General features: G+C 38.2%; 1 protein-coding gene across 1 annotated transcript; it reads right to left on the reverse strand.

Moving 5' to 3' along the window:
- Positions 1–1,843: 1,843 nt before the first annotated feature.
- Positions 1,844–16,145, reverse strand: LOC129239225 (protein unc-119 homolog). The gene is made up of 3 exons (XM_054874575.1): positions 15,545–16,145; positions 6,763–6,935; positions 1,844–2,111 (listed from the first exon to the last, which is right to left on the reverse strand). Exons 1-3 carry the CDS (start codon positions 15,943–15,945, stop codon positions 1,993–1,995), a joined length of 693 nt encoding a protein of 230 aa, XP_054730550.1. The 5' UTR covers positions 15,946–16,145; the 3' UTR covers positions 1,844–1,992.
- Positions 16,146–17,014: the final 869 nt, after the last annotated feature.

Genomic DNA, 17,014 nt, shown 5'->3' on the forward strand with positions numbered 1-17,014 from the left:
CTCAATTCGGACCTGTACTGCCAACAACTGAACCACTTGAATGCAGCACTCATGCAGAAGAGGCCATCTTTGATCAACAGAGGCCGAATTGTCTTCCATCAGGACAACGCCAGACCACACACATCTTTGGTGACGCGCCAGAAGCTCCGGGAGCTCGGATGGGAGGTTCTTTTGCATCCACCGTATAGTCCGGATCTCGCTCCAAGTGATTACCACCTGTTTCTGTCCATGGCGAACGAGCTTGGTAGTCGGAAGTTGTCCACAAGAGAGTCCTGTGAAAATTGGCTCTCCGAGTTTTTTGACAATAGGGAAGCGAGCTTCTATAAGAGGGGCATTATGAAGTTGCCATCTTGTTGGGAACTCGTCATCGAACAAAACGGCGCATATTTGACTTAAATCACATTATTATAACCAATTTTATGAACAATTGAAAATTCAATAAAAATGCCGCAAGACTTTTTTGACAACCTTATATTATATAATTGGCGCGTACACCCGTTTTGGGTGTTCGGCCGAGCTCCTCCTCCTATTTGTGGTGTGCGTCTTGATGTTGTTCCACAAAAGGAGGGACCTACAGTTTCAAGCCGACTCCGAACGGCAGATATTTTTATGTGGAATTCGGAATTTTGAAAACTCTTTTGCGCAGTCCTTACACTAACGGTATCCTCTCCATAACAGTGTTTATTTCTGCAGCAGCAGTTGTTGCATTTTTACCACTTTTATAAAAAATATACAAAATATGCTTCTTATACGTTCGAAGATTCCATTTTATTTTTTAACAACACGTTCTTCTATGCCCGATTAAAATCACTTGTTGAATGCACAATATATCAAAGAAAATATAAAAAATATCAAAGAGAATAAAGAAAATATAAATAGTTCCGTTATATTCCGCGAATAATTTTTTGTATGCAAAAATTGTACAAAACTCAAATTATGGGGAAAATACGCACGAACTTATGGACTGACCTGATATAAATAAACGGCCGAATCTTTTCTCGGAGAAGCTTCCTGCACATGAACCCAACGTATGCAACTATTCGCCCAAAAGGAAGATTCAGCCGTGAACACATATTACGTTTGCCCAATTCAGTTCTGTATTTGCCTTAGCTCATACAAGTCTTTTCAATGTATGGTAATGAGAGCAGCGGTTTTTTCAATGTGCGGTCTTCTTCACGTAAAAGTCCTCGTATCCTGTCTTTGGATTCATTAACTCCTCTTTTCCTTAAAACTACTTCAGCTTCACGCAACGATAAGTTCAACTTTGTCACAAACAATGATATTCTGATCTTGCTTCGGAGAGAGATTTTTTTGTGCTATTTCATTTCATTTCATTTATTGCCCAAAATCATTTTAACATGATAAGAAATCATTTGAAAAGTTGATTTTTCCATACAACTTTCTCCGTTATCTGCTTTCTCTAGACGTTTACACTTATTGAAAATAAATTTAGAAGATTTTCTAATGCCTCTTAATATAATTAAAAATAATTAGACTCAATTTCCCTTGAGGTTGTAAAATCATTACTAATTATAGACTTTGTATTTGAAAATTAAAATAAACAGTTTGTATTTGGAATTTACCATTGTACATGAAATTTACCATTTTCCATTATAAGTTAAATTTTGGTAAATATTGATCAATACCAACACTGTGATCAAGATAACAAAAATTAAAAAATAAATGCAACAACCGACAACAGTTTATTTCTGACTTGTTGCTACGAGCGCAAGTTCCGTAAATTTCTGCGGTTAAGGTATGCTTGCCCGAGCCCGTATGACTTGCGTCCAGGGAATGAGGAGCCTAAACATTTAAGTACAATATATATGAAGGAGAGATAGCATACATTGGAAGTACTCCACAATCTCAAGTTTTTTTTATTAGTGTTTGTACCTTACACATAAATTAACAGTTAATTACAGAACGATATTAATAATAAGGCTTGTATGGCTTTTGGTGAGAATTGATTCCAAAATTCTTGAATGCATCCATTTAAATAAACATACCTCCATCGTAAGCGTAGTCTGCTTTGTTGTGCATAATAAGACGGTTCTCAACAAAATAGAAACTATCCGAACGAGTTTCAAATGGGCTTGCAATCATATCTGAAACTACATAAGAAATAATGATATTAAACTATTCTTTTTATATTATAAAGCTGATATCAGCCGCATATAAAGTGTTTGAAACTTATAAAATTTCGTAAAGGATTTGTTTGTTCTACTGAAGTTATTTATTTATAGTTATACGGTTATGACTTTCATATTTACTTTTCAACTTATGGCATGTGACAGCCAACATCTTTAACGCTGGATGGCTTAAAACTAGGTTTGTAGTGATTTTAGAGCTTTTGGTATATTTTGGTTAATATTAAATGATTAATGTACCACTTCTCCAGAGAGATACATTTAATAGGTTACTTTAAAATTAAAGTGATCATCTGTTAAACTTATAACAATATAGAACGGGTTTGTTAGAGGTGCAATCACAACCGCTGATTACACATTTTGGCAAAACTATAACGTTCTAATTGTCCAAAACTCATCCAATGTTACGGGTAAAGTTTTTAATGGACGTCATACAATTGTTTGCCATTTTTAGCAGAAAAATAAGCGTCATTATCGAAATTATTAAGGAATTTTTTTTAAACTATTATTTTGGTTTACATATTCACCTTCTATCTTATTATGCAAAATAAGTGCCGAACATCGGAAAAGTATTAGCTTAACATTTGCAGCAGGATTGAAACGTTTATAAGTACTTATATAATAAATTGATCATTTTCGTTTTTTACCAATTCGTTTTTTAATAATTTTTTTACGAAATAAAAACAAAAATGATTTTGAGTGATGAAGATCTTTATTTTGTCCTTTACGTGCTTCATTACTTGTCTGTTTGATTACTGCAGCTGTTTAGTTCACAAGTGCCAAATATAGGGTGGGCCATGAAAAATTTGCTTTTTGAATCGGCATTTGTCCTTAACGGCTCCGCACAAAAAATAGTCCAACGGGCTTAAATCACAGCTCCGAGGCGGCCAATTGATATCGGAGTTTCGGTTGATTATTCCGTTTTCAAAAACGGTAGCCTAAAGTGTGATAAGTTGCACCATCCTGTTGAAACCAAATGTCGTCCAAGTCATCCTCTTCAATTTTTGGAAACAACTCGTTGGTCATGTCACGGTAACGCTCGCCATTTACTGTAACCGCGGTCCTCGCTCATTTTCGAAAAAAAATGGCACGATGATGCCGCCAGACCAAAAACCGCACCAAACAGGGACTCGTTGTGGATGTATTTGCTTCTCTACAGTAACGTGTGGATTTTCTGAGACCCAAATCCGACAATTTTGCTTATTGACATAGCCACCGATGTGAAAATCAGTACAGAAGAAGAAGACTCACCACTTTGGAAATAGGTTTTCAATATTTCCAAATTTTGTTCAAGCGTATAGCGTCCCATTTCGTAAATGTCAAACCTTTAAGTAAATTATGAATACATTTGATATGTCGTTTGTGTTCAAAAAGCAAACGCTATATGGCCCACCCTATATGTTCAAGCGTATAGCGTCCCATTTCGTAAATGTCAAACCTTTAAGTAAATTATGAATACATTTGACATGTCATTTGTGTTACCATTCTCAAAAAAATAGGTGGTTCAAAAAGCAAACGCTATATGGCCCACCCTGTATGATGGACGTACAACGCCATTTGCAAAAACTATAAATCTTCCGTTACGGAGATTAATTTTGCGCCACATTGTATATCAATTGGTTCTTTCATCCTTTGTTGCTTGTTTGGACGAATTCCTCCACCGCCTTCGAACGGCGATAATTTATTATGAGGAGCTTTTTCGTGGCGGAAATACGGAAGTCGAATGTTTGCCATTGCTTACCGATGGGTGATCGCTATTCGAAATTCTTTTCTCTCATTTGGTGTTTTACCCCGAGTTTTGAATCCGGGCTCAACTGAATAGGCTAGCGGGTCCTAACCCATTCGGCTACGGTGGCAGCCAGACTGCCTCTTTTATTATATACATATGTATCTCGAACAAGCCCAAGAACAAGCCGGGTTTTTACTCAGTAAATTTCGGAAGCCGTCCTAATTAGTTGGCTATGCTATAATATTGATAACATCTACTCTAGGGATTATCATATCAGTGCTGCAGTGTACCCGAATCCGGATAGGTTCACCATCCTTTTATTGTGAAGAATTTAGTAACATTTAGCTTATGTGTCAAATTTGATCAAAATCAAAATTGAATGCTATAGATAGCGGTGCGCAATCAAGAATGATAGAATACAAGATTGCGCCTTCGTAATTCGCTGTAGCCTCAGTGCTGCGAGTATACAAACAAAAGGAAGATAAATTACTTGTTTGTAAAGAGGAAGAGTAAGCGAAAGCATTGGAATCTGCCAAGCACAAGATATTATGATATATAAATATTATATATACGAGTATACACACACATTCATACACTTTCTCGTCATCGCAAAAACACGTAAAAAACTGCATCTGAATGTATTGCTGTAATTCAAGTTTTCATAATTTAACACGCCGTACTTAATTTTTGTTAGAATGTTGAATAATAAAAACCACAATATTACTAAGCCTTTCACTGAATATGAACATACACAATTAACTTCTCTTCCTATTGTTTCTTTATTTGAAGTGATGACGCCATCGGTCAAAAACGCGAAAAGTGAAGTAGCGTTTATCGAAAGGCGCCCCCTTTTGTATTCTGCACACCATACAGTTTGCCTAATAGAAGTGTGTCCCCCATAAATTAGAAACTGTTTGACTAAATCGATGGGCTTAGAATATTTATGTATTTATGTATCATACACAAAATATTTGTTATCCACAACTTGTACAGAAATTAACACAAAGTATGACTAGAAGTTGTGGAGGTAATTGGCTCCAAATCAGTCAGTTTGACTTGATAACTGTTTAACCGCCCATATTTGTTTTCCTTTGAGTTTTTGCTTAACTATTGCCCAAACATTTTCAGTAGGGTTGGCAAAGGTGACTGTGAAGGCCAATAAAACATTTTTGCTGTTTCCACCCTACACACCTTCGGCTTCGATGCTTGGGATTGTTGTCGTCTCGTAAAATGCAAGGTTGACTAGTTCATCCAAGCATCTTCGCAGCTGACTGTAATAATGCTTTCTGGTAAATTTTATTCATCAAAACTACATTCAAATTGGCGGTAACCACAAATAAACGGAGACGCAGCCCCAAGCATGAACTTTAACTGGACTCACGTATATGCAACTATTCCCCCATAACCATGATTCAACTGTGCATATTGCGTTCGCAAAATTCCGCTCTGAATTTTCCTTAGCACATGCTAGTCTTTTTCCAATGTGTGATAATGAGAGCAGCCGGGTTTTCAATGTGTTTCAGAATTTGAGGTATTCTGAACGTAAACGACATCGAATCGTGGATTTGGATACATTAACCCCACTTTTCGTTAAAACTGCTCCGGCCTCACGCAGCGATATGTTGAAACGTATTTTTTTGGGCCCTGTCCGGGGAAGTTATCAACGCGTTTAGTTTCGGTATACCGTTGCACCCATTTATTTATGAACGCCTTCAACTTCTTCAAATATTTTGGTGTAGATGCACGTGACTTTTCGGACTTTTAGGGTGTGTACATAGGAACACTGCTTCAAATCTTTTTGTAAAAACAACGTACGCTCTCTGAATTTTGCACAATGGATATTGCGGAAAGGATACATCTAATATTTTTTTATAACGGAACTCTTCGGTCAAGTCTCCGGCGGTTCGAAATTTCGCCGGTCACGCTTCTATTAGGCAGACTGTATGTATAACTGGGTAATATCCTATATATGAAGAGTTTACATCTGCTGTAATACTGTAGAATAGATTTTGTATTGCTAATATATGAATGGAAACGTATTAAGGGGTTAGGTGGGTTTGAAAATTTCAAAAAATCGATTTCTTTTTTTTTGTCTTATTAAATAGTATAATATGTTTAAAATATTCTCCTAAAATTTCAAATTGATCCGAGTAAAATTCTACGAGATAGACCCTTCAGAAGTTCTGCCCATCAGGCCATGTCAGTGCAGCGTTTCGCAGGTATACGCGTTTATCTCAAAACTCGATTTTTTAAGTCAGTGGACACGATTTCTCGAAAAGTTATGAAGCGATTTTGTTCAAATTTTGCACACATCTTTGGAATAACATTATCAAGTTATTGAACGAAGGATTTTTTTTATTTTTATTATAACTAATTTTTTCGAGCCAACACATGACGAAAATTTGACCAAAAAATGTGTTTTTTTGTTCAAAGTCTGTCAAAAATTCAAATTAAATTTTATTTTTTTTCCTTCGTCCAGTAACGAGATTTATCCATGTACTAACGAAATATTTTTGGTTTTTTGATTTTAAATGAACCAATAATGAGTTATGCTGTCCACGGCAAGAGCATTTTTTTGTGAGACGTTAAGGGAGATGAGGTACCAACGGCTGAGTTTTCGGAATTTTTAAATAAAAATTTCACAAAATACTGTTTAAATATGTATCTTTGATATGCTGAATTGTTTAAATAAAATATATGATTGTATATATTAAAAAAAAATAGTAAAAATACCCTTTTTTTGAACCTCTGTAACCCACCTAACCCCTTAAGAAGTTCATTAGGCTTATATTAACTTCCATAAAATTGACTAGACCCTTGAAATTTGCTCTGCTCAATACTTCAATATCATTTCGCTTTCACAGATGAGCATCTTTAATGTATTACCTAGTTCAGAAGGAAGGTTAGGAAACTCATATATGTGTTCACAAGAGTTTTTAGAATAAGGAATGCAATATCCAAATTCAAAATCAAATGTTTTCAGCAACCGATCTCGAAAGAAGTGTCGTTCAATCATCCGAAAATTATTGACGGGTTTGCTGCCAACCGTGAATTCCACCCTACAAATGAAAGAAAAATTTAAATTAGTCCAACATGTTTATCATTTAAAATTATTAAGGCAACTATCATAAAATTAAATATTATTCATATCAGTATTATTACGAATTTCGTTACGTTAAAATCCAAATAAATCTATCACAATAATTCCTCTGAGTTCGATCACTGGATTGTCAAATAAAAGCCCCAAATTAATGGCAACATCACTTGCTTTATTTTATTTCCAATACTTAACTGCTTTACTTTACATGTACACGTTTACCTTACGACTGAATACCCTATGCGCATTCACTTCTGTTTATATACATGTGCTTAATGACCATCGTAATTTCTAGTTCTGGTAACTCGTATATTTTGTCGAGTTCTGTCCCGCCATCTGCTGTCGCCATCAAAGCGTGTTTCTGTTTTGGCATCTCATTCGCTCACTACTGTTGCAAGTCGGTTCGGAAAGTTTCTCGGTCGCAACAGTATGTTATATAATTGCAATAAGGTTCGCCCTATAGTTGCAACTCAACCAGTTTTATCTTTATCTCTATTCTTCTCTCCACCTTTATATTTATTTCTATCCTGCTCTTTATATTTTTTGATTTTTATATATATATCTATATTTTTATCCTTATATTTTCCTTTATCCTTATCTTTATGTTTTTACTACAGTTCCAAAAGTTCTTTATACGGAAGTTCTAAAAATTATACATTTTCCGATAGGGTTATTAATTTTGTTCCATCTTTTATGTATTTAAATATAATATTTAATTGGACATACATAATACATGGATTGAAAAGTCCCGGGCTTAGCACATAGATGGCACTAGTTTTATTGCTTCACCTCTTTTTCAGTTAATACTAACCTTAAAAAGACAGCTGTTAAAATTTCATGATATTATACCGTTCAAGCGAAGCAATGCTTCAAAAGTGTTATGAGGACTCCGCTCTATCAATAACAACAATAAAACGATGGTTTGCTGACTTCAAACGTGGTCGTAGAGACATCGATGATGCATTAAAATTTAAACACTACTGTTTTTAAATGTGAAATGAAAATATTTACAATAATTAATTACATAAGGTAAACACTCATTTTGGTCAAATATTCATTTTTTATAAAGGGTGGTTAAATTTCAAGGGCCGGTGTTGAATGTGAACCACATCTAAAGATCCATAACAGTTAGACTTCAACAAGTTTTGTTTGGGAAAATTTCTAGTTTTTGTATACCTGAGGTGCATATTGGAGTAAGCTTTTCATTATTACCGATTTTGTTTCGCTAAATACGTCGGAATAGCGGGGATGCGGCAGGATATCACCCTGATATAGGTGCGCTCATCAGGGACATTCGTCCTTATTTCCTAGCCGAAGCAGACAGCTTGGAAAACGAGCGTGACCACCTACGCTAGGTCGATCCCGGGGATCCCCGCATAAGGGATCTCAATTTGGAGATCCGGCAACTGGTAGATCAACACAAGCGGACTAAATGGGTTGAGCACTTGAAGACCTGTAACCTCACCTCTGGGGTGAGTAAGCTCTGGTCCACCGTTAGGTCGCTGTCGAGCCCGACGAAGCACAACGACAAGGTGGCTATCACCTTCAATGGTTGTACTTCGTCGGACCCGAAGAGACGCGCGAGCTACTTTAGCCGACTTTTTATACTGCATCCTCCGGCCGACAGATCCAAGCGTCGTGCTACCAGAAGGCTGCACAAACTGACGAACGACAGAGCGCCACTTGCTTTCTTCGGTGATGAGGTTCAGAGGCCATCAATATATCTAAAACATCAAAAGCCATTGGCCCTGACGGACTAAACACGCTGATGCTGAAGCACCTGGGACCATTGGGAGTAGGATTTCTCCTGTCCTTGGCCACTCTCATCATCCCTGACAAGTGGAGTGGTCCCACTACTCAAACCTGGGAAACCCGCCAACCAAGGGGAATCTTATCGTCCGATAACTCTCCTTTCCCCAGTAGTGAAGACACTTGAAGCCCTCCTACTCCCACTCTTCACGAAACACCTGGCCCCAGCCCCACATCAGCTCGGCTTCCGACGAGTGCATAACACCACCACTGCACTCACAGTCATAAACACCCAGATAAACCGCGAGCTTAACCAAAACCGCCCCTGCGAGAGGATTGTCCTAGTAGCGTTTGACCCGAAGAAGACTTTCGACACAGTCAGCCATTCCACGCTACTAGATGATAATTATCCGTCGACACTTCCGCCAGTGCTGAAGAGGTGGTCCGCAAACTACCTGAGCGGTCAAACATCAAAGCAGAGGAAGATTAAGCAAGGTGTACCGCAGGGTGGTGTCCTTACTCCCTTGCTGTTCAACTTCTACATCTCGAAGCTCCTCCAACCACCAGTGGAAGTCTCTCTGGTCTCATACGCTGACGACTGTACGATAATGGCGTCGGGCAATGACATCGATGGCCTGTGTTCCAAAGTGAACTACTACCTCACCGATCTTTCTCGCTTTTCCCCACTAAGTCCACGGCGCCCCTGTTTACCACCTGGACAAAGGAGGTCAAACTGTTCCTTAAGGTAAAAGTCGACGACCCACCAATTCCAACGGTAAACAACCCCACAATTTTGGGTGTAACCTTCGACAGTTTGATCTACTTCTCAGCGCACACAACCGCAATTGCCACTAAAGTCCAAAATCGCAACAAGGTCCTCTAATCGCTTGCCGGACTGCCGAACTGTTGCTATCGACATTTAAGGCAATCGGTCGGCCGGTTCTGAACTATGCTGCGCCTCTCTGGTCGCCTGGAACTAGTAACACGCAGTGGATAAAGCTACAGACATGCCAAAATACTGCCATTCGGACAGCGACCGATTGCCTCCTGATGTCCCCCTTTCACAACGAGGCACAAATGCTTCCAGTAATGGAGCATAACAAACTGCTCAGCAAGCAGTTCCAGCTAGGATGTTACCGCAGGTTTCACCCCTACAGACACCTGCTTGAGCCTGAGCCGCCTCCCAGGCACGTCAGGAGACACCTCTTAAACTAGGCCGACGAAATCGAGGACAAAACTGACCGAAATCTACTGGACCTGACAGTGTTTAGACAGTCAATAAACGACATTCACCGGGAGACCGTCACCACCTTCTTAAGCTCCCGTCCTGTAAATGCCGTAATCGGAGTCCAACCACCACCTATAGCAGATGCAGAGCTCCAGCTTCCTCGCGAGACACGTGTAACACTGGCACAACTACTTTCTGGATACTGTAGCAGGTTAAACTCCTACTTATCCAGAATCGACCCCGACATACTAAACATGTGTCCGGCATGTGAAGGCACCCCGTACGACACTAACCACCTTTTCACATGCCCTCTAAAACCGTCTCATCTAACACCCCTCTCCCTCTGGACCCAACCCGTCGAAACAGCATGTTTCCTGGGCCTACCTTTAGATGAGCTAGACGAAGATGACCGGTGATATGCCCTACACTGGCGGAGCTTCTATTACTGTTAACAAACAAACAAAAGACGGGTGAGAGCAGTCAAACTAATCACATATGTATGTATGTGCATAACGCGGAAATAAACAGATTGAATTTGAAGGTGTTTCTAATTATTCTAAAAATTTTGGACTCGCCCGGGGTGCAAAATTGATTAAAAAGTTCAAGCATTAAGACATGTCAAAACAAAAAAATGAAGTTTTGTTGCCATTAGTTTGTGACTTTTATTTAACGATCAGTGATCGAGCTCAGAGGAATTATTATTATTTTAATGTAATGAAATTCGTAACATATATACCTATATTAAATATTAATATATACATAGTAAAACTTTGGAAAAAAAATCAAAAAATTATGTTTTGATAATTATCTAGATATAGCTATCAAATCCATATCCATAAACTCAAAATGCATATACTCAAACATATTTTAATACAAAACAATTATTTATATATACAGGTATATAATACAACATACATAACCCTTTTAGTATTTTCTAGAGTTTTACATTGTTTTTATTTTTAAGATGTCTGGCAGCAACTCTGCTTGTTAAAATAACAAATATATTTGAAATAAAATAACTTGAAAACTGTAATTTTTCTAAGAGCGTGGGTTTAATTTTAAAATTTAAAAGATTTATAACTTTTGGCTGCGATTCGCAATAATGTAACTAGGGCAATGTTTGGCAAACTATAATGTCTTAATTAATGAAACTTGGTGGAGATGTTAGGAAGGTGTTAAGGAACAATCTTTATCTTATTTTTATACTTGTATTCGAATTATTTTCATTAAAATTAAATGCAAATGCATTTATCCATATAATCACTTTCCAATTTTAAACGCGAATAAGAAGATTGGAATGACAACAGTATAGTGTTGGCGGATGCCTGCAAATGAAAAAAAAATATAAACAAAAATTAAGTACAGGCGCCCCTCCTATAACACAGTACTTGTAAAACACGGTTTCGATATTACACGGTACAAGAATTGATATTAATAAGGGGTATTTTTTAGCTATTATCTTTTTAAACAGTTGGTTTAAACAGCTGACGCACGTTTCGTGTTTTGTTTCACTGTCAAACATCTTCAGTTTGGTCTATAATTTAACCATGAATCGTCTTATAAACGAGCAACGCTTGCAAATAATCATTGAATTTTATTATAAAAATGCTTGTTCTGTTAAGAAAGTTTATCGCGCGCTTATTCCATTTAATGCTCAGTTTAATCGACCCACTGAAGCGGCTATTCGAGCTATTGTGACTAAATTTAGAACCAAATTTACATTATTGAACATCACCAACACGCTTACGTAAAGTGCGAACTGAAGAAAATATAGCAGCTGTATCGGCCGGTGTTAATGATGACCATCAATTATCGATTCGTCGCAGTTCGCAGCAATTGGGCCTCTCTTACTTAACAACGTGGAAAATTTTGCGAAAGGATTTAGGAGTGAAGCCTTTCAAAATACAGCTGGTGCAAGAATTGAAGCCGAACGACCTAACGCAACGCAGAATTTTTGGTGAATGGCCTCTTGGAAAGTTGGCCGAAGATCCACTTTTTTATTGAAAAATTGTGTTCAGCGACGAAGCTCATTTTTGGATCAATGGGTACGTAAATAAGCAGACTTGTCGATTTTGGACTGAAGATCAGCCAGAAGAATTGCAAGAGCTACCGAAGTATCCAGAAAAGGTCACAGTTTGGTGCGGTTTATGGGCTGGAGGTATCATTGGACCGTACTTCTTCAAAGATGCTGGGAATCGTAACGTAACTGTGAATGTTGAGCGCTACCGTGAAATGATATCCAACTCTTTTTTTTTTAAATTTCATGCATTTTTCTGAATTTTACGTGTGTTTTTTTTGAAAAACTTTCCTATAGCTCTTAAAAAATCACCCTTTATAACACGGTTTCGATATTACACGGTACAAGAATTGATATTAATATAACACGATTTTGAAAAATATGCATTTTAAATTTGAACTTTTTTTCCGTTGTATAAGGGGAATACCCCAAACTCATTGCTATAAAAAAATATCTCATTTCGTTTTGAGAACTGCAAGTACATATGAGTTTTGTCCTTTTTAAATGAAGTTGATAAAGTTTTCTTAATAAAAACTGCAAGGTAACTTCCTTTTTCATTTATGTAGTATTTGGAACGAAATTTCAGCTATCATAAAATTTTACACCTTAAGATTTGGTTTCGATATAACGCGGTACACATTGCCTTTATTTATATTATTTCAAGGTTTCGTATAACACGGTTTTGATATAACACAAGACAAGGTCTTGATACTACACCTTGTTTCGTATAGCACGGTACGAGTTAACCGTGTTATACGAGGGACGCCTGTATTTCAGTTTAGTGTTAATGGCGGGGATGGGGGTTATTGTGCCCTATTTGTTTTGCAGACGCAGGCGGACTTTGGGCACATATATCCCGCTCTATGCGAGCTGCCGCTGAAAAAACCATTGGGTTTCAACGCCCACCTAAACGAAACCAATGGTACGACGAAGAGTGTCGCGAAGCTACTGCAGCGAAGAATGCAGCTTACAAAAGAACTCTGCAGTCAGCTGCAACGCGGGCCGTGCGAGATAACTACAGGGAAAAGAGATCGGAAGAGAGGCGCCTCTTCAGACGCAAGAAACGAGAACAGGAGAAGCGTGAGCGTGAGCTGCTAGAGGAGTACAGGGGCAGGAATGATGCTCGAAAATTCTATCAACAAGTCAAGCGTCTGACACAAGGTTTCAAGACCGGAGCATCAGCCTGCAAAGATAAAAACGGAAATCTGGTTATGGATACACAGTCCACACTGGGCATATGGAGGGAACACTTCTGCAATTTACTTGCTGGCGATGACGCACACAATTCCGACCCAGTAGAAGATGCCCCGATACCGCCAATCGACGACAATTTGGACGTTCCACCACCTAGTCAAGCCGAGGTCAGAGTTGCCATTCAGCGGCTCAAGAATAACAAAGCGGCTGGCGCTGACGGCTTGCCCGCTGAATTGTTCAAGACTGGCGGCGATGTGCTGATAGGGAGCATGCATCAGCTCATCTGCAAAATATGGCTAGCAGAAAGCATGCCCGACGATTGGAATCTCAGTGTCCTTTGTCCTGTATTGAAGAAGGGTGACCCGACGATCTGCACCAATTACCGGGGCATCAGTCTTCTAACCATCGCCTACAAGGTCCTGTCTAGCGTCCTATGTGGAAGACTTAAGCCGTTTGCCAACACACTGATCGGGGCTTATCAGTGCGGCTTCAGAAGTGGTAAGTCCACCATCGACCAGATTTTCACATTACGCCAAATCCTGGAAAAGACCCATGAAAAGCAAGTCGACACCCATCATCTCTTCGTCGACTATAAAGCTGCGTTCGATAGCCGGATAAGGGATTGCCTGTACGCCACCATGTCTGAGTTCGGTATACCAGCGAAGCTCATACGGCTTTGCAGAATGACGTTGAGCAACACAACCAGCTCCGTCAAGGTAGGAAATAACCTCTCCGAGCCATTTAGTACCGTTCGAGGTTTCAGACAAGGCGATCCACTGTCATGCAACCTCTTCAACTTCGTGATGGAAGGGGTGCTCCGAAAAGCAGGTGTGCATCGTAATGGCACTATTTTTTACAAATGTGTCCAGCTCCTTGCGTACGCCGATGACATTGACATTATCGGCCGCTGTAAGCGAGATGTCACGGCTGCGTTTTCTGCTATCGAGAAGGAATCATCACGAGTGGGTCTGGCAGTGAACGAGGGTAAAACGAAGTATATGTCGTCTACAACGCGAAACACACGGCGTGTAGGAACGCACGTCATTGCGGACAACTATACTTTCGAAGTTGTGCCAGAGTTTGTTTATCTTGGCACCGCCGTTAACAGCAACAACGATATCAGCCTGGAGATCAAACGGAGAATCACTCTTGCTAATTGGTGTCACTATGGGCTAAGTAAGCAATTGAGTAGTCGAGCCCTCTCTCGCATGACCAAACTGACACTTTACAAGACGCTCATTTCATCCGTGTTGCTTTATGGCGCAGAGGCATGGGTAGTGTCACAAAGCGATGCAGCCGCTCTTGGGGTGTTCGAGAGAAAAGTTCTTCGTAAGATCTTCGGTCCTGTGCGCGTTGGCGAAGACTACCGTTCAAGAATGAACCACGAGCTGTATGAGCTCTACGCCGACATTGACGTAGTTCAACGCATCGCCATCCAACGCCGGCGTTGACTAGGGCATGTCGTGCGTATGGATGAAGAAGCTCCAGCAAAGAAGGTGTTCGAGGGCGAAGTCCAAGGGAGCCGACGAAGAGGAAGACCATTGCTCCGGTGGAAAGACCAAGTGGAGGAAACCCTATGCTCGCTTGGTATACAGAATTGGAGAAGGCGCGCGCGGAGCAGAGGCGCCTGGAGAGAGCTAGTGAGGTCGGCCGTAACTCGGTAACGGGTTGTTATGGCCACCTAATTTAAAATAAACTTGTTTTGCAGACATGGTAATCGAATTTTTGTGGAGAAAATCTTTTTATAAAAAGCATGAGGACCCGTTTGTAAAACTGATCGAAGCAATACAATATAAATACTTATAAACCGTAATTTTTGGTTTTTAACTACTTTATTATTTTTTGCAATACCTTTAATATCATTGTTTTACGCTTCGATGAGTTAAATATGTTAGGTGCATAACATAATTCAGACAACCGCACTGTTTTTCTTCTAAATTTCCTTCCTCCAACTATGTTTATATGTTCAAAAATGTTTTTCAATTTTAATTTACAGCAAAAAAAAAAAACAGCAGATTTACAATCAACCCTCCACTGAACATACATATCTGCATACGAACTTCGTTTTTATTTCAGGTGTATGGCAACACCAACTTTTCGCGAAGTTACACAACTTTAACATTAAATTACTTAAAAACTATAAGCCTCCGGAGGGTGCGGTTTTCAGTTTTAAGATGTCTATCCCCTCTCCCCCTTTAAACCTTCTTTTTCAAAGCAGGTTACATTATACTAAATTTTTCCCACCACCGCACCTTTAACCTTTTATCGGCAATAGAGGAAAGTTTCCCCAATATTTTTGATAGAGAGGTTATTACAGTAAGCTCTTAATTTCTTTACCCAAAGATATCAATCTAATCGTAAAAGTAAATATGTATATACTTACGTTGCCCCAACATTCTTTAATTCGAGAAAAGCTGGGGTAAATTGATATCGAACATATCGACCAGCATTCACATCTACTGAATCTTCAATGGACATTCCATCAGCTGCTTCAATCAATTTGTCTTCTAAACTAGGAGAAAATCGATCACTTGGCTTAGCTATTTCAAACAATATTGCACCCGAATCCAAGTCACGTATTTTAAAACGGGTAAAATCAATATCGTATATGTTGTCGTTGATAGAACATAAATAATTCTCTGTTATTTCGTTTAAATTAAGAACATCATTTGGTGATATAAACTTTCCCAACATTGATGTTTTGGTACTTGTTTCCCTTACATCTTTTCCGTTAATGTCATTATTGGATTGTAAAGAATTAAGTTGTTTGCCAACGATACTCATTTTACAAATATTATTGAGATATGTGTTCACACTTTATAAGGTTGAGAAAAAAGCACAAAGCTTTTTTCAAACTATTTAATTTATCAAATTTGATATTTAACTTAACTGATCAATAATTATCATCGAATATTGTTTACTTCACAAATTTTGGATAACAGTACAATTGATTTTACTTTCAATTTATTTTATAGGCATATGCATGTACATACATATATATATATTTCATAGCCATATGTACGTACATTCAAGTATTATGTGGTTATCGATAACTTAAGTGCATTCCGAATTTTTTGTAGAGGTACGTCAAGGATGATAGAGTACATGGTTACGTCTTCCGAATTCGGTGTGTCGTTATATGTTCACATATGCATTAATCACCTATAAATCCACCAAATTAATCTACCCGTTCACATATGGCAGATTACCTGCAAAATTGACAATCAGCTGTCAATAATGCTTTGAGAGGTTTTTCTCCATAGAAATTATTTTGGTGGAATATTTCGGTGTTTTTGGTTTCTTTAATTATGATAAACGATATGAAGAAAATACAAGGAGAAGGAATAACTAATTAAATTGCGCAATTAATTGGCTGCTAATAATAAACAGTTGGAGGAAATTCGTATGCGACATTTACTGAGGTTGCAAAAAATTATGGCAGCAATGAGCATGGGATATTCTATATTACATTTTATAATAAGTAATAAGAGGACAAAATGCTTAAAATGAATCCATAATTATTAATAATATATATATATATTTAAAACGTTGTTTTGAGAAAAACGCGTTTAAAGTTTTTTTTTAAATATAAAAAGCGCTTCTAGGTAGTGATGTTCAGGTAAGAAAAAAATCTATTTACACTGCTCCGAACTGTCTGAAATTTAAACACAGTATTTCTACATACATATACTTTCGAAAAATGCAAAACAAAAAAATTGATTTTTTGAAAGTACTAAACTAGACGGTCCCCTTAACTCGAAAAATATCAATATCGTCTATTTGTAACTAGTTTTAAGAAAAAGGTAGATTATTTCGTGTGATACAAAGCAGATTATTTTCGATAGTATGCCTA

The sequence above is a fragment of the Anastrepha obliqua genome, chromosome 2 (genome assembly GCF_027943255.1).
Source record: "Anastrepha obliqua isolate idAnaObli1 chromosome 2, idAnaObli1_1.0, whole genome shotgun sequence".
NCBI classification, from domain to species: Eukaryota; Metazoa; Arthropoda; class Insecta; order Diptera; family Tephritidae; genus Anastrepha; species Anastrepha obliqua.